The 26,011-nt window shown below is 40.0% G+C and overlaps 1 protein-coding gene across 2 annotated transcripts; it reads right to left on the bottom strand.

Moving 5' to 3' along the window:
* Positions 1-6,817: 6,817 nt before the first annotated feature.
* On the bottom strand, positions 6,818-25,954 carry KDSR (3-ketodihydrosphingosine reductase). 2 transcript variants are annotated; one of them, XM_053467404.1, is made up of 11 exons: positions 25,831-25,954; positions 17,629-17,761; positions 17,052-17,141; positions 13,338-13,394; positions 12,652-12,717; positions 11,645-11,740; positions 10,566-10,757; positions 9,028-9,111; positions 8,630-8,713; positions 8,120-8,221; positions 6,818-7,204 (listed from the first exon to the last, which is right to left on the bottom strand). In XM_053467404.1, exons 2-11 carry the CDS (start codon positions 17,734-17,736, stop codon positions 7,085-7,087), a joined length of 999 nt encoding a protein of 332 aa, XP_053323379.1. In that variant the 5' UTR covers positions 17,737-17,761; positions 25,831-25,954; the 3' UTR covers positions 6,818-7,084. The 2 variants fall into 2 exon arrangements, with proteins under 2 accessions (XP_053323379.1, XP_053323378.1); XM_053467403.1 differs by lacking the exon at positions 25,831-25,954 and adding an exon at positions 18,043-18,374.
* Positions 25,955-26,011: the final 57 nt, after the last annotated feature.

The raw sequence follows: 26,011 nt of genomic DNA, 5'->3' as shown, positions 1-26,011 counted from the left end.
CATAAGCATAAAAATTCTACGAATAATGTACACCTATGGTATGTTCCCTATAAGCCTGGACAAAACCAGGCATTCTAATGGGCGTGTTATTGTGTATTTTGTGTAAAACCTGTTCCAGAGTAGATTTAAAAAAGTCCACTAGGGGGCGCTCGTGTGTTCCATTCAATGCAAAATAAAACAAAGAAAAAATATATATAGTGTAGGAGTAAAACAGTATGTTTTGCCCTGCGTGTCGCAGATTTCCCACTCACAGTGTATTGATGTAGTTCAGTGCGTCATAGAAAGGGCCTTGAGGTCCATATGCCAGGATATAAACCGAGAAGACAAACCAGAAAAAGATCCAATAGTGTGTTATGTATATGGCGCTAGATACGCAACAAGTGGAAATATACTTACACTTAAATAAGTGTCAAGATGCTCGTAATTTCTGGTGATAATCTGGTCGCGTCTGTATATCCTTCTGCTTTGAAGAGTCCAATGATGAGATACCAATGTGTGTGTGGTGTCTAAAAACCAACCACTATTCACATATAAGGTATATTAAAAGAAATATTTATTCTAAATTAGCAGCCAGCTGGATCCATATCAACTGCAGCTTTAAAAAGTATTTAAAATAACATAAAAAGTGGTAATACAAATAAAAGTACAGATAAAATAAAATTATATCATAAAAAGTCCTTGAAAAGTCACTCAATGCGTTTCGCCGTATAAGGCTTCATCAGGAGTAGTATTTTCTCTGAAGTGAAGGTCCTTTTAAATGTTTGTTTGGCGCCATCTACTTGTCTTCACGCATACCAGAGTAGATTTAAGACAGTTGCCCGTTTAAGTTCCCAGCCAAACTTCTGCTCAGAGTCAGAAATAATAAATTAATAAATACACACATACGAACACTTTGCAATTATGTAACTATATACAATCTTTTATGTTCTCTTTTTCATTTTTTACTTTTTTTGTGTGCAAAATGTTGATATATCTGAAACATATAAATACATTGGGGTTGTTCCTCACTAATTTATTAAAATAATATTTGTGATAAAGAGAAATAAAGAAATCCCAACCAGGCATGAAAATCACTATACCAGATGCAAAAAAGAGACAACAAGCTAGACCATCCATTGGTATATTAACCCCTTAAGGACCAGGCTGTGTTTTACCTTTTGTACCATTGGGACCGAGGCTGTTTTAACACTTTTGCGGTGTTCGTGTTTAGATGTAATTTTCTCCTCACTCATTTAGTGAACCCACACAAATTATATGTTGGTTTTTTTCAGGACAAGAAAGGCTTTCTTCAGATACCATTGTTTTGATCATATTATCTAATTTCCCATAAAAAAAAATAATAAAATATGATGAAAAACGTAAAAAAAACCCCACATTTTCTGACTTTTACCCCAAAAATCTTTTACTCATCCAAAAAAGCTAATGAAAAAACCTACTAAATATATTCTACTATTTGTCCTGAGTTTAGAAATACCCAATGTTTTTATGTTTTTTTTGCTTTTTCTGCACGTTATGGAGCATTAAGTACAAGTAACGTTTTGCTATTTCAAAACCATTTTTTCCAAATCTGGTAATTCTTCCCCTCATGTGCTATTTTGGGTATCTTTGAAGCCGGCCAACGCAATTTACCCCATCAAGTCATATATTTTTGAAAACTAGACACCCCAAGGTATTTCAAATGCTAGAATTTTAACTCTTTCCGTGCACTAATTCTACCACCAGTCTTTGTTAAACTTTTTAGTAGTAATTTATTTTGTGTTTTTTATCGCTAAAATTGCACTTCAGGTATGGATTTACAGTTCCTGGTATACAACACTTTCAAACAACACCCCAATATGTGTTCAGCAACATCTCCCGAACACAGTCATACCCCCCATGCATGGGTTTGTCGGGTTGTTTGGGAGGTAAAACGCCACATTTAGGAAGTGCACATTTTTTAACTTGGAACTTTTACATCTGGTCATTCTGCCCCCATGTCCTAATAGGACCATCTTTGAAGCCGGCTAATTCAATTTACCCCATCATACCATATATTTTTGAAAACTAGACACCCCAAGGTACTTAATATGGTAGTATTTAACCCTTTCCATGCATCAGATTGCACCACCAGCCTTTGCCACACTTTGTGGTAGTATTTTTTTTGCACAAATTGTACTTATGAATGTATAGCTCCTGGTATACGTCACTATCAAACAACACCCCAATGTGTGTTCAGGAACATCTCCCGAGTACAGTCATACCCCACATGTATGGGTTTGTCTGGTGTTTGGGGTTAAAATGACACATTTTGGAAATGCGCTTTTTTTTCCCCCATTTCGGTCAGTCTGTGCCTATGCCCTATCTTTGAGCCCGGCCACTCCAATTTACCCCATCAAACTATTAATTTTTTTTATATTAGACACCCCTTGGATATTTGAAATGCTTTTATTTAAATTTTTCCATGTCAGGATTTTTGGAACGATACAGCGCTAATTTTAGCACTTGCTCATAATAAACTTTATTTTTTTATTTTATTCTTTTTGGACTTTTTTTTTTTTTACATTTTGCTGGGACTAGATAGTTCCTCTGATGCATAATAATTTTTAAACGTTACCATGTTTTTTTGAGCTTTTTTTTTATTTTTTTAAATATTTTACTAATCACATAGTGATTAGAAAGCCTGGCTCCATTGACTCGCATGGTTGAATGCAATACCTGTATTCAACCTGCAAGTGGAGCCACAGTTCTCTAGAGGGTCTGGAGACCATCCAGTGAAGTTTTCCAACTTTATTATTTTTTTTTTTACAGGGTGGCCGCCGTCTTGCGGATGGTTAAGATCACCGGCAGCTGTGACCGCTCTCCGGAGCGGTCACAGCCCGTCCTGGGGTAAGTGTTTGGTGTCGCTGAATGCCTCCTGATCGAGGCATTCCAGCGACACCATTTAAGTTTAGGAGGTGATCGTTGATCGCCTCCTAAAAGCTTTTAAGACGGGAGTCCGCCGCCATACAATGTATGGCGGATGTTGACGCCCCGGGGAGGGGCCAGACATGGCCCATGATGTTGATCTCGGTTTAAGCTTAGAAAGCGATTGTTGATCACTTTCTAAGCTTGTTTAAGTCTCATGACATGTCAGGCACGTCATAGGTCGTTAAGTGACCGTTTTGCATGACGTGCCTGACCCGGCAATGGACGTTAAGGGGATAAATAACTTTTATTTGTAATAAGATTAAACATCAAAGGTATTTGTCACGGGACACATCTGTGACAGGGCAAGTCCCACTTGGTTGATCTGGAACCCAATGGCAAGGAGCAGCAACACACTGGAAGTCCAACAAATGCAAAAAGTCCAATAAGGGAAGAGACAAAGCCATGATCAGACAATATTGGGTCGGGGCAGGCACACAATATCACAGATCCAGAGAGTAAGTCAATAAACCAGGAATCAACACAGGGGTGCAGGATCACAGGAAGAACTACTGAATGCTTGGCTTCAGAATAGTCTGTCAGTGAGCAGCAAACAGTCTGGGGATTTATAGCACCAGCTGCTTGGGACAGCCCCTGTTGCAGAGGGAACGAAGGTGGGGTGAGTGGCTCCACCCCGTCTGCCCTGCTTATACAAGGTGCCCAGACAGATTCTGGCCCTGGCGAGGCAGAGGGACTCCCGAGGACCGACACATAGTAGGGTGGTGACAGATTGAGTGTTAGTGCCAGATTATATATATATATATTGAAAGAAAACCACACAAAAGATTTGTGCAGTTGGGAACCCTAAGTTATATAAGTAATTCTGGTTCTCTGAAGTATACATCATTTAAATTATGAATGTTTTATACACCTTTGTTTGCCCTTGGTTAGGTTGTCCTGTTGTGAGACAATACTTTACGCTCATTCCACTTCCTACACGGCTAATACAGCCCAAGTGAAAATAACCTATTTTGTAGACTGTTTTTGCACACACTATTTAATTTGAGACTCCCAAGGATTAACACATTTACAAACAGAGCCATAAGAAAGGGGCTCGCTGCCTTTGAAGTTCAGAATCTGTGCTATTTTCATTATATTCAAAATTGTTATTAGATCAAGCAAATCGTAAGGTATTCTACCACAGTAAAGCTTTGCTCTTGCTTCTACAATTCTAAGGGGCATTGACAAACATTATTCCAAGTTGTTCCTCAAGTAAATAACATATGCAATTTATGTCATATAAAACAAAAAAAACCAAAGAAAAACACAGAACAAAAAGTAGGCACGTCATATATACCTTTATTTTCCAGAATTAAAAAATAAGGTTCTCTTGAAATAATATGTTTGACACAGAAGCAAAGCAGAAACACATTCTAGATAGACCTGTATAAAAATATTCACATCAGAAGAAAAGCAAAGAAAACATACACCTGATACTTGGTTGACAATAACAGGCAAAACGTGTTACTGGCTTAACTAATGAAGATGCTATATTGAATATTTCACAATATGATGAACATTGAAAGTTGCAAATAAAAGGTGTCAGCATCTTGAGCATATGATTAAATCCTCTCCTATGCTATTCAAAATGTAGTGAGTACAGACTTTTGCAAACAAAGAATGTGTTCTACATCTTAATTCTATGGTTGGCAAATGGTTCCTGATGGAGGCTGATCGGTCGTATACAAGATTTGGAGACCTAATTTGAACTTCATCAGGCACTAGTTAATTTTTTAACTTTATGTTTTCACACTATAACTGATTTTATTACTTTACCATGTTTACAATATAAATATATAAACCAGTCTCCACATAAAGTTCTACACTGCCTCTATTTTAAATATTCTTTGGTATATGAAATTTACCAAGGGTGCACAAGAGTCTTAAATGCACAGAAGCCAAGGAAGAAATTTACTAGGAAAAATGATGTAGCAGTTAAAGCACGTTTGGGGAATGAAACGCATTTCATTTTATATACAAGAAATACGAAGACACAAAAATCTATTAAGAGTCGGATATTGAAAGTGGCCATATTTTGACCTATACACACGGTATAGTGACAGATATTGTGTTAGCGGTGCAAGACATTTACTGGTTATAGAGGGCATTTCTTTTAGTTACAGCCTTCATGTCATAGCAGTTGAAATTCCTACAGATCTCGGACAGTCAATGAAACAGGAGAGGCGATATAATATTGGGTCAACCTGATCATCTTCACTTCACCACAAAGTCCTTGTGTAGCTCAGGCATGGCAGCAGGGACTTCCTTCTAATTTGAAATCAACACTTCTAATAGAAGTATATCTATATGCTTGCACATTATATTAAGAATGCAATATAAAAAAACGTTCCAATTTAAACTGTTCTAGAACAAAGTGGAGGGAAATTCCCTGGAGTCAATACTTCATATAAATTTACCTTTATCCTAGACTGGCATGCATTTATTTGTTGGCAGCTCCATCCACAGAAACATCTCTTGTTACACTTTTTACAAAAAAATATTGTCAAAAATATTGTCAAAAAAAAAAAAAAAAGCCATTGAACATTATTCTAAAAAAACATATCACTACATACTCTTTTATATTTTTAACTAAGAGTTCAAGTGTTCTTATAGACACTAGAGTACTAGAAGGAACATTTTGGGCTTCGTGACCATTTTGAAACTTTTTTAAAATATATATATATTTTTTTTTGGCCAGCTATGGCTATTTCCAATTGTCTGTATTAGTTCTGACTCTAGTAAAAACTCCAACTTAAAATTTTACTGTAGTATATAATTTGCTTTAAATAAGAGCATATAACAGGTATAATTTATATCGTCCACCGATGCACATACTACACAAGGTTGTGTGTTGAGGGTCGTGTGACTCAAAACAAATCCAGTTTATACATGAAAGCATTCCTTTACTATGGAAAACGAATGCCCCACCATGTCAACTTTCTCCTGTAAGTATTGCACAGCCACGTTAGTTTTGCCTTTCACAATACATTCAGACAGAGCTGAAATAGTTAATTTGCAAAACGGCAAGTTAGTGTATAAACTCTAACTTTTTATTTAGTTGAGCGCATGTTGGATAAAGAAAACTAGGAATACACTGTATAGTCATCTGCAGCTGTAAGACATGCACACAAATGTTAAGGCTTTAACATTGTAGCTAGAATGCCCCTTTGGCATTACTGGGCATCCTTCCAAAACATTTTCTCTCCTTCAGTGTAGAGCTGTAATTATGCTCCACATTTCATCGTGTTTACCTCTGCTGTTACTGAAGAATTCAGAACTACTTTTATGGTGTAAATGTAGCATACAAAACATTTAGAAATAGGCACAGGCACCGAGCAGTCATCAATACCCAGAACACAATTTTTAAAGGTAACTACATGATACAAACTTGAAATGCGACCATAAATTTACTCAATTTGTAGATTGCTGCGGATGCTACTTTACTACTTCAAGAATCAGTTTTAAGCACCCATTTTTTACCTTGGTAATGGAAATCAGACGAGGGATTAATGGTATACAAGAGAACATGCTGGGGACTTGGTCTCCAGCTATTCCCATCTGTCTGAAAGATACCTATATAACATCTACATACGGAGCTTCTATCAGACTCAAGCTCTCCTTGGTTATAATCTTTGACAACATTACCCTTTCAGAATAGGGGGAAATAAACACAAAACGGAAGCCTTCCCTGATGGGGAAGATCTTGAAATGTTCGCATAATACAGGACACTGTCATAATGTACTTGTGGCAGCGGTAATGTACTGGGCTGCAGAGTGACTAGTGGCGAGTACACAGGTGAGGAGCACCTCATCAAAATATTTTATTTATATGCAAATAGTGTTTTAACCTCAAAATAAACAATTAAAGTGTGTATTTTAAATGTTATATTGGCATTTTAATGACAATTTACAAAAAAAAAATGTATACAAATCCATCTTTTTATCCCATACTTACTGTCTTACCAACACAAAATCATACTTTAAAGTGCTATCAGTACAGTTTGCATAGAAACACTCACTTCATATTTTTTTTCACAGATGCTGAAAGTGTAGAGTAACTGGGTGATGGGAAAATTATATATTTAGGTTATTTGTTTTCAAAGCTGCAAGCAGTTTAAATAGTTCTCAGCACCCAAGGCTATCAGTCTGTTTTTTCCACTTTTAGGCAGTTTTGTTTCTGCATCATGCATCGACGAACAATACTATCAAAACTTCCCAGGTAGAACAAAGCAATTGTGCGGAAAAGGCCCATGGTGACAACCTGAAATAAAAAAATATAATACTTGCTGGGGTCAATTAAGTTTGTTTTTATACAACAAGACCAACACAAAAAATTTAGCTTCTACCTAAATTTAACTAATATAACAAAATGTGTATTTTTAAGCAGAAGCCATATACAAATAAGGGCCCTTAAAATTAGTCAATTTTATGCCATAAAAAAGGTTGAAACCTAGGCTGCCTAAGGAATTACATTGAATTTTTACATGTATGGGGCAAATCAGACCAACCAGCACCCATGCAAGAGTAAGACAATGCACCCCTCTGGAGACAGAGGCCTTTATGGGCATACGTCCAGGGACACAGAAAGTATTCCACTTCCCCCATTCTTACAAAGGTGGACATAGTTAAGCCTAATTAAACCTGTATTAGTGGCAATGGACAGAATGAGAAAATGCCTGATTCTACAATATTTCACATTACACGTGTGCTTTATTGCATAACCAGTGTTATTTTGATTAATGAAAATGCAGGTTGTGTGCACCAAGCCAATACATCATTTTCCTCTAAATATCTTGAAGGGAATGGTGTTATTTGTGTTCTAGGGCCCTGTGGATTGCAGAATCCAGTAGCAGGGAGAAATAAAACAATTTACCCTCTCTACCTGACCCTTCATTCACATCTGTTAACTAGCGACAACCATAAAAAGTCTTCTCTCAATATAGATAGGCTGTCAAAAGAATGTTGGACATGTATGGCAGAGTTACAAATCTGTGACAAGACTGCTGTCTGGAGAGAGATATCATTATCCTCTATTCAGTCAGCGATGACCTCTGCAGAAGGACACAGAGTCTCTTAAGTAGCATTGTGACAGCCGACTGCCCTTTAGGACAGGAGTTTTCAGTAACCAGTGCCCATGCATATAATCATAATGTGGTTTGTCATTAAGGCGCCCTACCTGTTGAAGCCCCTCTGTGATGGTGGTGACCGGAGACATACCGCATGTCAGAGATGACAGCATATAGCCATCAGAGCCAATTGAGCTGTTGAAGTTACCTTGCTATAAAAAAGGCACAAAGATATTAAAATACAACAATGCAATACTAAAGAGAAAAAAAATACAGTCCTATTGTTGCGCACGCATGAGCAGAAAACTAAAGTCACAACTCCACCAGGGAAGTAAACAAATGCTGCTTTCAAGTCAGACACTGCTTTTTTACATTGGAGATAGGGTAGTAGACAAACAATCGTCTCATCAAAAGTGGTAAAGGTTAATAGTGTAAGGGGAATTAAACATGCATGGATAGGCATAAAACTATCCCAAACTTTACTTTAACGTTACTGAACTCTGGAAGGACAAATAGCCATGTCAGCCCAAGTAACAACCCAGTAAAGAATTGTAACAATAGGATACAATTATAATAACGGTAAACTGGGTTAGTTTTCTGTAAAATACACAAATACTTACTATGGCATCTTTAACTATCGCTGTGGCCACTTGATCTGCTTGGCAAAGGCTTGATGATTCTGAAATCAGTTTGGTCTCCAAAGGCTTCAAAATAAAAACAGACCGACAAAATTATTCATAAAAGAAAACTGTATAAGATAGACATCAGTATGGTGCCCCATGTCCCCCCAAAAGCCTCCATCTGCTCACCAAATACAGAACTGTGTACATTAGTAGTATAGCAACTAGGTTTTTTTTTTTGGTTTTTTTTTTTTTAAGGCGACACATAATATGCCTGATCTCTCATGCCCCATATTACCAACTGCTTGTTTGCCATTTCTTCATGGATGTCACAGTGCTACCTGAAACGTAATCTTTCTAAAACTGAACTTCCAACCATCCATACACGAAAACATTACCTTTGATTTGTTTTCTTCAGCAAATCCTGGTGTGTCCGTGTCAGGAGGATAAGCAACCGTCACGTAAATGTTATAAGGCTTCACCTGTACGAATAATTTATATAGAGAAAAATACATACTAAATATTATATAAAAAAGGTGAGACATACACGTAACTATATACCTAAACCTGTGTAAATAAAGTTTATAGTAAAGCCGTATTGCTGGATATCAGCTTCTCTGGCCAAACCTACAATTTCTAGTTTCAGGATAGAAAGTGTGTGGTTCCAGTATGGAGCCAACAAGACAGACTCATACAGAACACTGATCAGATCCATTTACTGGCTCCACATTTATCTAAACAGTGGATACCAGATACCTTAAAGGGTTAAAATGGTTTTTGCACTTAGAGGATAACAGTGCGCCATGGCATTTGTAAATCTGACTGATACACTGCAAGTTATCTATGTCAAGCTGCTGCAGAACCTTGGTATATACGTTAAACTGATGCAGATGAAGTCACAACTTCCCTGGCACTCTACTACTCAATGAAGCCAATGATTTTTTGGCCCTAAATTCCTATGGTCCTCTTTCCTCTCCTGATGTCCATTCTTTTAAAGGCTCTCGCAGTGTTCTAGAAATCACAATGTGTGCATAAGGCTAGGTTTCCACTTGGGTTTTTGTCCTGCGTTTTTTTCTTGATGAAAAACGCCAAGAAAACTGCCACTGCATTTTTTTCTGGCGCAGTTTTAGCCTTTTCTGTGGAAATTGCTTTTTTTGACCTTAGGCAGTTTTTCCAGCCTTTACAAGTTAGAAGTTTCACCCAGCTAAAAGGGATTAGGATAAATGGCATTTACTTGGTAGAGTTCTACTTAAACACGGCCCGGCGGAGCCTTTTGTCTCTTTTCTGTGGTTTGTAAGGCATGCTTTATTTCTCGTAGGAGACACAGATACTGGGTCCATCCTCTGCATTGTAACTGTGGAAAAAAACGCCATAAAAAACGCCAAGGCAAAAAACCCACATGGCTTTTTCATGGCGTTTTTTCTCTCCCATAGACTTCTATTGGAGAAAAACGCCAAGATTTCCTTGCAAAAAACGCCAGAGTGTCAACATGCTGCGATTTTGAAAAACTGCCACAGAGCCCAAAAAAGCAAAAAAACGCCAAAGAGGACTGAAAAAACGCCAAACAAAAAAACGCCAAGTGGATATGGCATTGTGCGATTTCCTATTGAAGAACAGCTAACATCTGCAGCGTTTATTCACTAAAAAAAAACGCCAGGTGGCGCTATTGGCGTTTTTAGCCAAAAAAAAACCAAGTGGAAACCTAGCCTAAAACAGGTAAAAAATATGCCCACTAACTCATGTGGAACCTGCATTTGAGGTTGGAGCATTCTTGCCCGGGAAGCAATTTGGTCTAGGAACAGCCTTGGCTTTCTCAAAATGCATGGTTTTCAATGGGTTTTGGGACTGCCCATTGTCCTTAAGGGGTTAAATATTCAGTAGAAATAATGGATTCAGTACTAAACAAAACAAAAACCAGCTTCAGATTGAATCCTACCTCCATTTGCAAAGCTTCTGCCAGTCCACGGAGCGCAAACTTGGTTGGAGAGTAAGCTGTATAGCCAAATAATCCAAGTTGTCCAGCTTGCGAGGAGATAAATACTATACGCCCCATTCTTCGTTCCTTCATAGTTGAAATGACTGCTCTGCTGGGATATACGCTGCCTAAGTAATTAACCTCCATCAGTCTCTGCAGACAGAAAAATACAGTTTTGGGCCAAATACAGCTACCAATAACACTCGAGGTAAACGGCAAAAACAGATGCAGGCCTGGATACCTGATCTCCATTACATTTGCATAAACACAAGAGTCTTGAGCTTGATACATTGGAAGGTTCTGAGTAAGGGAAGGAGTCACACTGGAAGGTGTATCTTTTTTGTTATCGTTTTATAAAGCGCCATCATATTCCTCAGCGCTATACAATGGATAAACAAACAAGTAGGAAATTCAACTTACAAAAACAAAAAGGGAGCTTCTTTACACAGAACTCCAAACATGTTGGCTAATTAAATAGCATAAATGAAAATAGATATTAATATAATAGAGATTACAAATGCATCATTAAGGGACCTTAAAAATATGAGATTCCCCCATCAGTTAACCGAGACTAAGTTACTTTGCACTCATGAGTTTTCTGTTGAATTATTCCCTTTGTTTTAATTATTTCATTTACACTGAAATAAACAATCGTGTTTCTTCTTATATACTCCTCGTCTTTTAATTAAATATACATGTTTAAATAGCACAAAACATTGACAATTAGAACACTAATGTACCAATTTATCGTGAGAGTACAGGGCACTTCCAAAGTCTTTGATACAGCCTCACTTTAGGTACATTTAATAATAGGCATTAATATGATTTTGTAGTTAGACTTATAAACTCTCAAGCTCAAAAAGGGTAGAGTATTTTATGCAGAGCCCACAGAGCAAAAAAGGCATTCCCATTCCTGAGATGGAGCACTCATTGAATACAAATTCCCCAAACCTTTTTTTCTCCCCATGTATTAAACCATTTATTATATTTGCTTGAACTTGCCAACAACGCCTTTGTTTGAAACAGGCTTAAAAACTTACTGCGAAACGATCAATTTCTATTTCCTCAAAGTTTCCAGCTATTGCTGTTCCTGCGCAGTTCACCAACATATCAACAGGACCAAGCTTTTCCTGAGCCTACAAAGAAGAGCGATACAGACAATAAATTATCTCACTGACTAGACCCTGTTCCCAAACTGGAGCATTTTCCTCCAAATAAGGAAATAACACATCAAGAAGCTGCAATTGGTTTTCTTTCATTGGTTTTAACAGAATACAGTACAAATGAAGTAAAATTACCAGATGTTTTCATAGACCATTTAAAAACCAGATTTCATGAAATTCATCTGTAACTTGTTTTTCAAGCAGTGTAACTGCCTTCGATTTGTTTAAACGCTCACCATGTATGAAGTTCCAATACAGCTTGTAGTATCTAATCAATCCCCTGTACTAAGTTGTCTCACCCTACACTTAAAAAAATGCTGCTTAAATCAACAACTTAATAAGGGGTATAAGCACACAGACCATAACAGGAAGACATACATAATAATTGTACAGTTATTTGTTGAGACATCTAAGAAAATAAAATCTGGCCTTCTGCACAAGAAACAATTGGCCTGCCTGGTCTGACATTCTCAATCATGTCTGCTAATTAATTCTTCGGGATATCTTTATGCACATCTCAAACTTTAAGGCCTTATTGTGCTTGACTGTACTACTTCCACTGGAAATCTATTCCAGGTATCTACCCTTTGGAAATAAACTTCACCCTCAGTATATGTTGCTGAAAGCCCCAACATACTGATGTACATCAGCAGAAGAGAACCAGACAGTTACCCAAGATACTAAACCAACCCACCCAAGTTCATGTGAGGAGATCCCGCATTGTTTGAGGGGGAGGTGTAAGAATCCTAGTTAAAACTTGCGTTTCCGTACTTGGCATTACTCTGAATAGTTCAGATTCGCTGATGCGCTGTTCAGTTAATATAACAATACAGTCACTATGCAACTATGTAATCATGAACCAATATGTAAGCTTTGGTTCTCACCTGCTTTATGACATTTTCTACTTGTCTGTAGTCTTTAGAAACATCAACTGATATACACAGCACAACCTTGCAATGAGAAGGAAACAATATGTTAAAATATAAAAAAATTTCCATCCTAGACCCGAACATCACCAAAGGCAGACCTCTTGCCTTTCCGTACTACTATGCCGATTGGTGTATATGTTAAAGCGTTGATGCAGCTGTCATCAATATGTAATTTATTATATAGTATATTCATTAAGTGGACAGTTTACTGTTGCTGATAAGCCTGCTGAAGAATGCTTTAAAGTACTCAGAGTCCTTTAACATGTATTTTTCTAAACAAGATTAAAGTGCTTAATTGCAGCAGCCCTCTTCCATGGTCCAACTATTACTGTCACCGATTACCTGCTTGAACAGATCCCCACCCTGTGGTGGTGGCAATTCTGCAGAATTCCCCTAAACTACCTATAGTTTGCGATTTACACGTATCTAGTTTAACATTTTAACCTTGTGCAAGTTGAGATTGACAGTAGAGGCCATATTATCCGATTTCATGTCTTGAACTCAACTTGCACCACTCCCAGGCATTCATACAATGCGCACAGACACAATTGACAGCAATCAATCTCCCTCGTTCGCACCATTAACACAAGGCTCAGCACCAATATGATGCAGTGAAACTACAGTGTAAATAGTGTCCTTACCTGTTTATCATTTATTGCATGTTTTTCAATTTCTTTCTTGGCCTGCACCAACTTGCTCTGCAATTAATAAGTAAACATTTTAATCAAATGCTGAAATGAGGTACAGATATATATCTGCGCATCGCTAGACTAATGTATTTTGGCTGTCAATCAAGCCCCTGAACCAGAGTTCAATACAGCTGTTATTTACACAGGGTGAAGTCCAGAAACAACTGTACCAACAATGCCACATTATACAGCTCATTCAGTATTGCTACCTTCCCAGCCAGCACATCCACTACTCGTTTAAAGGATGAACAGCAGATTAGCTGTTAATAATCACACATAAATTAATGATAAAAAGAAAAAAATGTGATGCAGGACACCGGTTAAATAGGCAGTAAACTTTTTCTAAACCACAAAACTACTACTATTTCTACTAGCAGCTTGGTTCAACATTTAATACAATAGTAACATGATCTATTGTTCGGTAAAGCACACCTTGGTGTAGAGATTAGTAAATAAGGGAGAAACTAACTACTTCTGAGAAATACCTTTTCATACTTGAACTGGAAAAGCAAACTAAATTTAAAGTTATTCCATCACTGATCTAAATCACATGAAAAGCCCTATGGGGGGGCTCAAAGAGTTCCCACTGGATTGGATAGCGCAGCACTATCAACAGCAATTCAAAAACAGGGCAATGAAGCCAACAATGGGGAATTAAGCTGACAATCAACAATGACATGGCCAAAGAGCTACTAGAAATGTGTGATTTGTATGACTTTTAAAAAGGGGTCATATTCCAGCCAATGTGATAAATACTTGTAAATTACTGTTTAAATCTAGCATAATGAGCAGGAAAGTCTCAAAACAAGCCACTGGATGTACTCGCATTCCTAATCTAAACTACCAAAGAACGGTGTGAAATTTATATACCCATTGAGGGAGCCAATTCAGGCTAATGCGTTGTCTGGAGAGCAAGTTCAGTCTGCATGTTTGTTATTAACATTAACGCTTCCGCCTCTAGCATTAATATGCTTTACAACTAAATGCTTGCAGTTTACAAAAATATTACATATATACCGTATTGGCTCGGATATAGGCCGCCCCCGTATATAGGCCGCACCCTAAAAGTTTGGTGCTTTTTTAAAGAAAAAGTTTTTTTTTTCTTTAAAAAAGCACCAAAAAACATGCTGCCACTCTGTCCCCCCCCCCCGAGATATGCTGCCACTGCTCCCCCCGAGATATGCTACCACTGTCCTCCCTCCCCGAGATATGCTGCCACTCTGTCCTCTCCCCCCCCCCGAGATATGCTGCCACTCTGTCCCCCCCCCCAACTTACCAGAGTAGACTCCCGGGTGTCTTACGGGGCCGGAGGAGGACATCTATGCACATCGTGTATACAACTCCCGGTGCCGGCGGGAAGTGCCGGCACCGGAAGTTGTATACGCGTATTACGTAGGTGTCTTACGCTGGCCCTGCAAGACACCCGGGAGTCTGCCCTGGTAAGTCGGGGGGGGGTTAAAATGCATTGTGCGGACGTTCACCGGCAACGGCGCATCGCCGCTGCACGTCCGTGCGATGCGCTTAGACAACCTCCCGTGCCGGTACTCCCCCCGTGGGAAGTGCTGGCAGGGGAGGCTGTCTGAGCGTTTCAGAGAGTAGGATACGGGTCCCCTGCACCGCCGCGGGGGATCTGTATCCTAACCCCGCTGCCTGCCCGGCGCCCGGGACTGCATGTCCCGGGCGTCGGGCGCTAGACCCCGAATATAGGCCGCACCCCCACTTTAAAGTCTTAAAGTGGGGGAAAAAAGTGCGGCCTATATTCGGGCCAATACGGTAATAGCTACCAGTGGGGAAACATAAAACAAGCTTGTTATAGAGCAATTCAGTTCTCAGTGAGGCAATGTGTAGGTGTGAATCCGTTTTAGATCTAATTTCAAGCTACATCGGGGCAAACTCAAGAGCTACATCACCTCTCTAGTACCGCAAAGTCTGCACATCTGCCATTTTTGACTATCGAATGTAAACCACTGCACTTTACCCAACGGTACGATCGCCTATAATGTGGTAATTTTTTCACTATGGCAAATATACAGTGCCTTGGAAAAGTATTCACCCCCTTGGCATTTTTCCTATTGTGTTGCATTAAACCTGGAATTTAATTTACACAACATGCTGACCACTGTGAAGATACAAAATATTTTTATTGTGAAACAAGACAAAAAGAAACTTGAGCTTGTTTAACTATTCACCCCCCCCACACACACACACACACACAGTCTCAATACAATACTGTGTAGACCCACTTTTTCCAGCAATTATTCGCAAGCAAGTATCTTGGGGTACGTCTCTATAAGCTTGGCACATCTAGCCATCTAGCAGGAAAAACTCCTCCAGCCCCTTTAAGTTGGATGGGTTCCTCTGGTGAACAGCAATCTTTAAGTCATAACACAGATTCTCAATTTGACTAGGGCATTCTAAGACATTTTAATGTTTTTCCTTAAACTACACGAGTGTTGCTTTAGCAGTATGCTTAGGGTCATTGTCCTACTGAAAGGTAGACCTTTGTCCCTCAAGTCTCTGGAAGACAAATAGGTTTCCTCCAATAATTTCTCTGTATTTAGCTCCATCCATCATTCCTTCAATTCTGACCAGTTTCTCAGTCCCTGACGATGTTCTCGGGGTGTTAGGTCTGCACCAGTGATTTTCTTGATGCCCAAAAAGCTCAATTTTAGTCTCATCGGACCAGGGTACCCTCTTCCATATGCTTGGGGAGTCTCCCACATGCTTTTCGGCAAGCAACAAAGGTGTTTTTTCTTTAAGCAATGGCTTTACTCTTCTGTATGTGGAGCGACAACTTAGAGGTGGTCCTATGGACAGACACTCCAATCTCTGTTGTGGAGCTTTGCAGCTCCTTCAGAGTTATCGTTGGTCTCTTTGTTGGTTCCCTGATTAACACCCACCTTGCCTGGTCCGTGAAGTTTTGCATATGGCCCGGGTTTGTTACGGTGCAATATTCTTTCCATTTCTCGATAATGGATTTAATGTTGCTCCGTGGGATGTTCAAAGTTGGGGATATTTAACTAATTATGCGACTTCTGAAGGTAATTGGTTGCACCAGATCTTACTTAGCGACTTCATAGCAAAGGAGGTTAATACATATACACACACAACTTTTTTTCCCATTTTTTAGAGTTCTATTTAAAAGTTATTTTCCGCATTTCACCAATTTGGACTATTTTGTGTATGTCTATTAAATGAAATCCAAATAAAAATCCATTTTAATTCCAGGTTGTAATGCAGGAAAAATGCAAAGGGGGCAATACTTTTGCAACACAAGGTATGTGTATCACAAAAGCCTTATGTAATCGAGAAGTCACAACTATTATGTACAAATGCAGAAATGTGGCCCATTAACCAATTATTATTGGATTTAACAGTTTTTAAATTCACTTTTCACCGTTGACATAAAACTACCACTTATTTACCCAATGTAACAAGGCTGACAATTTTCTTTTTACAACTGTTTTATAGTCAAAAATTCGTGCTAAAAATGATTAAAGGAATACTCAACATTTCTTGAGCAGTCCTTTGATTGCATCTGAAGACAAGACCCCAGAGGCAGCAAAGACGTATGTTTTTTTATTTTTTTCTTATCTCCATTTTCTCATAACACAGCCCTTCAAACTGCAATCAATTTAAATACACAGAACAGCCTTAAAATCTCACCTCATCCCGAGCAACCAGCGTTATAAAAGCACCTTGTTTGAAGCATTCAATAGCGATACATTTGCCAATGCCACTTGATCCACCCGTCACCTAAGAAAAATAAAAATGTATCTAATATGAACACATACACAAAGTGTAAACAAAGACATACGTACAGTACATCCAATAACTTTGTAAGGGTCAATCACCTTCAGGAACAAGTTTGGGCAAAAAAGCTCTAGTGGCATTTCACATGTAAACAGTGTATGTGGCAACATTTTAACACAGTACTAAGGGCAGTAAGAAGGCAGGTTTTTTATCAAGCTACTTATTAATTAGTTGAACTATTATAGCGGATTTAACCCCTGCGGTAATAATCATCATTAATAATACATTATTGTAAGGCTATCTCCAGATGAGCACAGCCAAATGACCTTTACAGCACCTAGGTCAGGTCATCAAAGCCATCAAAGCGCTGAGGGGTGTGTGAAGCAGGTATCTAAACCTCTACCATGGGCTTCCCATCTGAATACGGTACAGAAACTAGACAGTCCAAGGAATATACACCAGAGTAAACAAACACAGAGGGGGGACTCACCACCACATGTGCCCCTGCTAGTTTCAGAGGTTTGGGGCTGATGAGCGGAGAAACCATGTACAGGAGTAGCACGAAGGCCACTATGAAGGCAGCGGCCAGCAACAGCATGACCGACTGAGTTAGGGAGTCCAGCCTGCAGAGAGGAGGGAGCACAGGGAGGGGGAAATGCTTGCTCAATCACTGCTGGTGGATACGGTGATAAACACAGGGGAGCGGAGCCCAGGCTGGAGACATGAGAGGTTAAGAGCGTACACAGGAAATAAAGGTCGGCAAACACAACACAACACAACGCAACGCAACGCAATACAATGTAAAGGATGGTGAGGGGCGTTACAGGGAAGTCAGCAGAAAATAGGGGGATGTTTGAATAGAAACCCATATACTTCAACCCGTGACATAAATCAGAGTACACACATTGTGCCAGGTGAGCAACCGGTGAAGCGAGGGACAGATTGAGAGCGGGAAAGCTAAAGGTGAAGAGCTGCGCAGGGTGGTGCTGGCAGCTGCAGAGAAAAACCACCCGACAAGTGTCAAGCTGCGTGGAAACTGTCTACAAGGCTCCTCAAACAGCCCCCCTAGCAGGTCCCGGTCACGTGACACGCCCGCGAATTAGCGGTCTATAACAGCATGCAGCTCTCCAAGGGCTTGTGTCGCTTTAAAAGCACCGCCTCCCTCTACTTTGCTTTTCCTGTTTATGTTTCACTTGCTGTGCAGGCAAGAGGAACCCAGGAGAGCTGCAGCGACTGCGTACAAGAATCATGGCGCCACCTAGCGGTAAAATAGTAGAACGAGCCTCTGCTTGAGCTGTGTGCTGTGACTGTATGTGATTGGGCGAACCGTCTGGGTGGATTAAAAGCCACCGCGAATAAGTATTACATGTATCACCTATTAATAAACGTCAAATAGCTGTAATAAAGACAGCACACACAAAGGTTTTGGTGGTAAAAAATTCTGCTGCAGGTTTATTTGAAAACATCCACTTAACATCACAAATAAGAATTCATTTCTTTAATTTAATTGATATTAACACAAATAATGTATATATAACCATAAATAATCCATATATCCAAATAATTACCCATATCAAAGATGAGCTCACTTTAATGCATAAGATAGCTGTGTGGTCCCTTTAATTTTTGTCCATTTTGCAAATGCGTGGGAGATTCTGCATAAATGCTGTTTTTAAATGAAGTAGGCAAAAAGATGTAAAAAAGCAGCACATGATGCTGCAATCTACAGATATTAAAGACCAGATGAGAAATAAAATCATTGACATCTATCAGTCTGGAAAGGGTTAAAAAGCTCATAGAGCTGTGAGAGACATTATCTACAAATGGAAATTGCAACAGTGTTGAACCTTACCAGCAGTGGCCAGCCTACCATAATTCCCCTAAGAGCTCTCTTAAGCCACACAGACTGACCGACACCTTGTACATACCAGAGGCAGACCTTGACGGGGTTCAACATAACTGTTATCATTACATACTGAGGCAGACCTTGACGGGGGTTCAACATAACTGTTATCATTACATACTGAGGCCGACATTGACGGGGGTACAGCATAACACCTATCATTATATACTGAGGCAAACATTGACATTGGTACAGCATAACTGCTATCATTATATAGTGAGGCAAACATTGACGTTGGTACAGCATAACTGTTATCATTATATACTGAGGCAAACATTGACGTTGGTACAGCATAACTGTTATCATTATATACTGAGGCAAGCGTTGGCGGTAGTACAGCATAACGGTTATCGTTATATACTGAGGCACGCATTGACGGTGATGCAGCATAACACCTATTACTATATACTGAGGCAAATATTGACAGTGGTACAGCATAACATGTGTCACTATATACTGAGGCATGCACTGACGGGTGGTACAGCATAACACCTATCACTATATACTGAGGCAAACATTGACAGTGGTACAGCATAACATGTGTCACTATTTACTGAGGCATGCACTGACAGGTGGTACAGCATAACACCTATCACTATATACTGAGGCAAACATTGACGGGGGTACAACATAACACCTATCACTATATACAGAGGCACACATTCACAGTGTCAGACGTTGACAATAATGCAGCATAAGCCCTATCATTATATACTAAGCCAAACTACCAATCATACTCCTATCATGCTAAGTCAGCCAATTGATGTTAGCAATTATATATATATATATATATTAATATTGTTATTTAATTTTTCTGTCCTATTTTGGTGTGTTACTTACTTTTAATAAAAGTGTGGTTAACACACCAAAATTATATATATAAACAGCAATCACACTCCTATCATGCCCAGGCAGCCAGTACATGCTGGAACCTGGGCATGATAGGAATGTGATTACAGCCTCCCTATGCCATGCTACCCCCTCCACACACACACTTACACATCCATGCTATCACACACACACTCATTCACAAACATTCAGCATAAACTACAGCATAACACCCATCACTCTCACACACTTACTAATCCACTCTCACTGAATGACCTTTTCTCTGTCACTGTCACTTTTCCTCCTCCTCTTCGTTCTTCCTCTTGGCTCTTCTTCTGTGTCCTCTCCTTCCGGTGCAGTGAGTGCGGAAGGCAGTGGGCGTGGCTTCAGTATTGTGCGCTGGGATATGACATCAAATCAGTTGCATCAGCATCGCAAGGGAGCAGTATCGGAGGTCTGCATTAACAGGCCTCCTGCTCCCTTGATTGACTTAGAGGGAGAGCCTTGATCTCCCCAACCGAGCCTGCTCCTCTAGCGGCAGACATTACTGTCCGTCTCTGGAGGGGTGCCGGCGTGGTGGCACCCCTCTTTCCATGTAAAAAAATAAATTATATTTATAATATTTTTATGAGCAAGTCCTAAAATTAGCACTTTATCTTCTCATGGAAAGAGTTAAAATACTGGCATGTTAAATGCCCATGGGGTGTCTACTTTTAAAAAATGTATGATTTGATGGGGTAAACTGAATTGGCCGGCTTTAACAATGTCCAAATTAACACTGGGGGAAGGATGACCACATGTCTAATTTCTAATTGGTCACACGCCCCTTTTAGCCCCCAAACAACCCGACATACCCATACATGTGGGGTGTCACTGTACTCGGGAGATGCTGAACACATATTGGGCTGTTGTGGAACAGTGACATATACCAGGAGCTGTAAATTCATACTTGAAGTACAATGTGCGTTGGAAAAATACACACAAAAAAAAACACTACTGCAAACTTTGAAAAAGGCTGGTGGTAAAATGTGTGCATGCAAAGAGTTAAAATACCAGCATTTGAAATACCCTGGAGTGTCAGGTTTTTCCAAACAGTCAGGCAAACCCATTAATAACCACATGATGACAATTGACATCAATTGTCACCAACTGCCTGGCACTTTATGGCAGGGCTCGACAAATCCCAGGCGCCAGGTCGCCATGGCGACAGAGAATTTTGTCCTGGCGCCTAGGTTTTGTCAGCCTCTTACATCCAGAAAAAATTGTGAGTCACCACACGGGGGCGCTGCTGCTGCTGTCTGCCCAGGAGTCTGGACAGACAGCACAGCCACTCAGAGCCCGCCCCCGAGCCTGAGATCACTCCCACGGAGTGATTCTGTAGGCTGAAAACGCGGTTGCTGCAAAACCAGCAATCGTGTTTTCAGCTGCCACAGGCAGCTTCAGGGAAGGGGGTTGTGTGTTGATTGGGTCCCCACACCAGTGTGGGGACCTGACCCAACACCCCCCAGCTGCCTGATCGCTCCATGAGAGCGACAGTGCAGCATTAACCCCTTCAATGCCGCGATCGCGGCATTTAGGGGTTAATTCCCGTTTTGCACGGGGCTCTGCTGCTGGTGGTCTGCAGACCAGGCAGACCAGCAACAGCAAAAACGAGCCTCCATAAGCCCTTTGATGATTCCTGTAGGCATGGAAGCCTACAGCAGTCATCAAAGACTCCCCTCCCTGCAGTGGCTGGTCTATAGACCAGCAATTGAGTCCCAGCTGCCAGAGGCAGCTTCAGGGACAGGGGAGAGAGTTATTTGGTCTAGACCAGCCCCAACACCCCCCTACTGCCTGATCGCTCCAAGAGAGCAACAGTGCAGCATTAACCCCTTCAATGCCACAATTGTGTATGACACATTTGTGGCATTGCAGGGGTTAAAATTTGTCCCCACAAGCTTGTGGGGACTAAATATCAGTCAATGCTGTGCTCCAATGGAACATCAGCATCGAAAGAGTTAAAAAAACAAAAAATAAATAAATAAAAAAACAGCACTGACCTGAAAGTCCAGGGTGCTTCCAGGTCAAACGCTGTGAGTTTAGTAAGTGGGCTGATCAGATCACTCCAGATCAACTGTTAGTTTAAAAAAATCCTGGCTCCTAACTTTTTTACCTGGCGCCTAGATTCACAACAAATTTGTCAAGCCCTGGGTTAACGTATGGGCTCTGACTGGGCCACTCCAAAAAGCGGATGTCCTGCATTATACAACTTCTACTGAGCTTCCTGAAATTATCCTGTATGATATAATAAAAATACTTTATTATTCCAAAAATATACAAAAACCAATATAGTCAAATAAGTCTATAATTGCATACAGGTCTCAATTGACCAATCAGTTTAATGCAAAAACAAAACAGGATACACAATCAAAAAAGAGTCACATATAGAAAACTGGAAAAGCCATCAACATTTTGGATGAAAGCCTTCCTCTGAAGGAACATGTGCTTTAGTTTTATTTTATTTTTTCATTTTTGAATAATAACCACATGATGAAAATTGACATCAACTGCATGGCACTTCCTGGGGTTAAACAAACATAAAGAAATATCAACTATCGCTTTCTTCACTCAGCTGGTGTTGCTGCCTTGAAATCGAGGCATTCAGCACCACCAAACAGTGTCTAGTACCTCGGTTGTCTAGTTTTCAAAAATATATGGTTTGACAGTGTAAGATGAATTGTCCAACTTCACAGATGTCCCAAATAGGATGAAGGGGCAGGATGATCAGATGCAAAAATTTGAAAAGTTGAAAAACTGAGATGCACATGTCCCAAATGTGATCTTTTAGCCCCCAAACAACCCAATAAACCTATGCATGGGTAGTATCACTGTACTCAGGAGATGTTGCTGAACACATATTGGGATAATGTTTGGCAGTGAGACATACCAGGAGCTGTATATTCAGACCTAAAGTTCAAAGCATGTAAAAAAATGCACAGTATGACCAGATTTGGTTTCAAAGGTTTTGATATAGTAAAATCCCATTTGTACTTATTGCCTATACCCTGCACAAAAAACATAAACACACTGGGCATTTCTAAACCCAGCACAAATACTAGATACTATGTAGCCTTTTTCTTTTGTTAGGTTTTGTGCATGAGTAAAATATTTCATATTAAAGTGAGAAAAAAATATTTTCTTTCAATTTTTCACTATATTTTATTATTATTTCACTCCAGCTAAACAGCAACACAGCTAAAATGTTTGTCACAAAGGGTACAAAAAATAAAGAGTCTGTCCTTAAGGGGTTAAAGTACAGGGGTGTCAGAGACACTAATCTGTCTCTTTAAACTGGATGTTTTTAAAACAATTCCCCTCTTACATAATACAACCTACAAAATTGTAAAATTACAATTATATAACATGAACATCAGCTATATTGTAATTGTTCATAAAATTGGATTTGAAATACATCTGTGTCACAAGTATGGAAAAACACAATGTGTTTAAGCTAAAAACACACAAACAAGGATAATCTTTCATATCTTTATTGAACACACCCATTGGGGTAACCTCAAGTTTCAAATAGCAAATAGCCTAGCCCGGGAAGCCCTCATTTATCTGCTCAGTACTATTTTGAGCAACGGAGAGCCAATTAGCTGATACCTGTCACAGCAAACAGTGCCACACAGTTTCCCACATTTCCTATGCCCCTTTCCTTAAAGAGAAGTTAGGAAAGTTTATTAGATAGCTCTAGCCACATTGTGTGAGCAGTATGCTGCACTCACATGTAACCTCTGTACATGCACAACATTATTCACTTAAGGATGCTGGTAGTTTACACCATTTAAAGTTTAATTTCTCTCTCTCATTAAGTGTACCCGCACAAACCATATACACTCACTGGCCATTTTATTAGGTACACCTTGCTAGTACCGGACCCCTTTTGCCTTCAGAACTGCCTTCATTCTTCTTGGCCTACTTTCTACAAAGCGCCGGAAAACATTCCTCAGAGATTGTGGTCCATATGGACATGATGGCATCATGCAGTTGCTGCCGATTTGTTGGCTGCACATTCATGATGCAAATCTCCCATACTACCACATCCCAAAGGTGCTCTATTGGATTGAGATCTGGTGACTGTGGAGGCCATTGGAGTACAGTGAACCCATTGTCATGTTCAAGAAACCAGTTTGAGATGATGTGAGCTTTGTGACATGGTGCTGGAAGTAGCCATCAGAAGAAGGGTACACTGTGGTCATAAAGGGATGGACATGGTCAGCAACAAAACTCAGGTAGGCTGTCTTGTTTAAACAATGATCAATTGGTACTAAAAGGCTCAAAGTGTGCCACACCATTACACCACCAGCCTGAACCATTGATACAAGGCAGGATGGATCCATGCTTTCATGTTGTTTACGCCAAAGTCTGATCCTGCCATCTGAATGTCCCTGCTGGAATTGAGACTCGCGAGGCCAGGCAACGTTCTTCCAGTCTTCCATTGTCCAATTTTGGTGAGCCTGTGCGAATTGTAGCCTCAGTTTCCTGTTCTTAGCTCACAGGAGCGGCACTCGATGGTGTCTTCTGCTGCTGGAGACCACCTGCTTCAAGGTTCAACATGCTGTGCATTCAGAGATGGTATTCTGCATACCTTGGTTGTAATGTGGGGTTATTTGATTCCAGTCTGCCCATTCTCCTCTGACATCAACAAGGCCACGCAACTGTTCTCTGTAAATCCTAGAGATGGTTGTGCGTGAAAATCTCAGTAGATCAGCAGTTTCTGAAATACTCAGACCAGCCCATCCGGCATCAACAACCATGTCACGTTCAAAGTCACTGAAATAACCCATTCCCCATTCTGATGGTCGGTTCGAACTTCAGCAAGTTGTCCTCAACACGTCTACATGCCTAAATGCATTGAGTTGCTGCCATGTGAACAAGCAATCAAACAGGGGTACCTTATAACATGGCCAGTGAGTATTACTTTTTCAGGCTTTTCCCTCTGAAACCATTTCTGTACACTGTCATTTAGCATAAAAAAGTGGACAAGTGAAAAAAACAAAAGATTTTTTTCTGTTTTTCGTCTCACAATAACCCCTTGAGGCTGAGGACACATGGGGATAGGTTTGAGTTTGGGAGGGGGCACTGATGGATTCCTGGGGAAACTCCTTGCCTGCTTGGTCGTTTCCCTCTTAGGTAAGTCACCCTATGGAGATTAGGGGCACAGGGTAACCAGAAATCCCCACCTGGCCTGCCCTAACCAGACTCCCATGGACTAGCCTGCTTTGGGGACTCTACATGCCCAGAAATGTTCCATGCGCCTGACCGGAACACAGCTGAAAAAAAACATGGAACTGTGCGGCGACTATGAACAGTTTCCAATTATTAAGAGGAAGATGAATTTCCAAGCTTATTAACCTAGAAGTAGAAGTTGTGTAATGCAGCAGGGCATTGCCTTTTGGAGTGCCCCAGTCAGACAACCTAGGAATATGGCTAAGCTTAAGCAGATCAGTAAGGTTTAAAATTCCTTTTGAACATTGTGCAGGTCTGCAGCTACCAAAAACACTTGCTTGAAGTTATTACTGTCAAAGGAGTTTAAATCCAATTAAATTCACTAACTTTTTCTACCAACACTGTGCATGTTTAATGGCGATTGTCTATACGTGACTTAGATGTAGATCCAATCATTTTAATTGTTCATAAAATGTGAATGCACGAAACCAGGTAATTCCAAAGAGTTCAGTTACTTGTTTTGCCTATATACGTATATTTTGTTTCACAATAGAGTATGTACGCATACAAACCTACTTACTTAATGAACTCCCTGCAACCAGTTATGCTATTTAAACTACATCGATTGAAAATTAGTGAAAACATATGTTAAAAAAAACACCTCACCTAAAATATAGTTTAGTAGTGGTCTTCAACCTATGATGGAGGGGGCAGAGAACACAGGGAAAAGGCAATGTGTCTTATCCTTACCTTTATGTATTGATTCCATGCAGATGATTGGTATAAAAAGTGTGCAGAAAATAAGGGCTGAAGCTGATCTACCCAACATCCAACCAAGCTCACAAGAGCTGTTCTAAAGAGGGCTGCATGTATGGTAGGTAGCTAAGTGTAGTAAATGTGTCTGTTTGTTGCAATGAGCATGGGGTGGGGG

The sequence above is a fragment of the Spea bombifrons genome, chromosome 5 (assembly GCF_027358695.1).
Source record: "Spea bombifrons isolate aSpeBom1 chromosome 5, aSpeBom1.2.pri, whole genome shotgun sequence".
Taxonomy (NCBI): domain Eukaryota; kingdom Metazoa; phylum Chordata; class Amphibia; order Anura; family Pelobatidae; genus Spea; species Spea bombifrons.
Note: the sequence above shows the minus strand (reverse complement) of the source record. Positions and strands in the feature narration are given on the sequence as shown.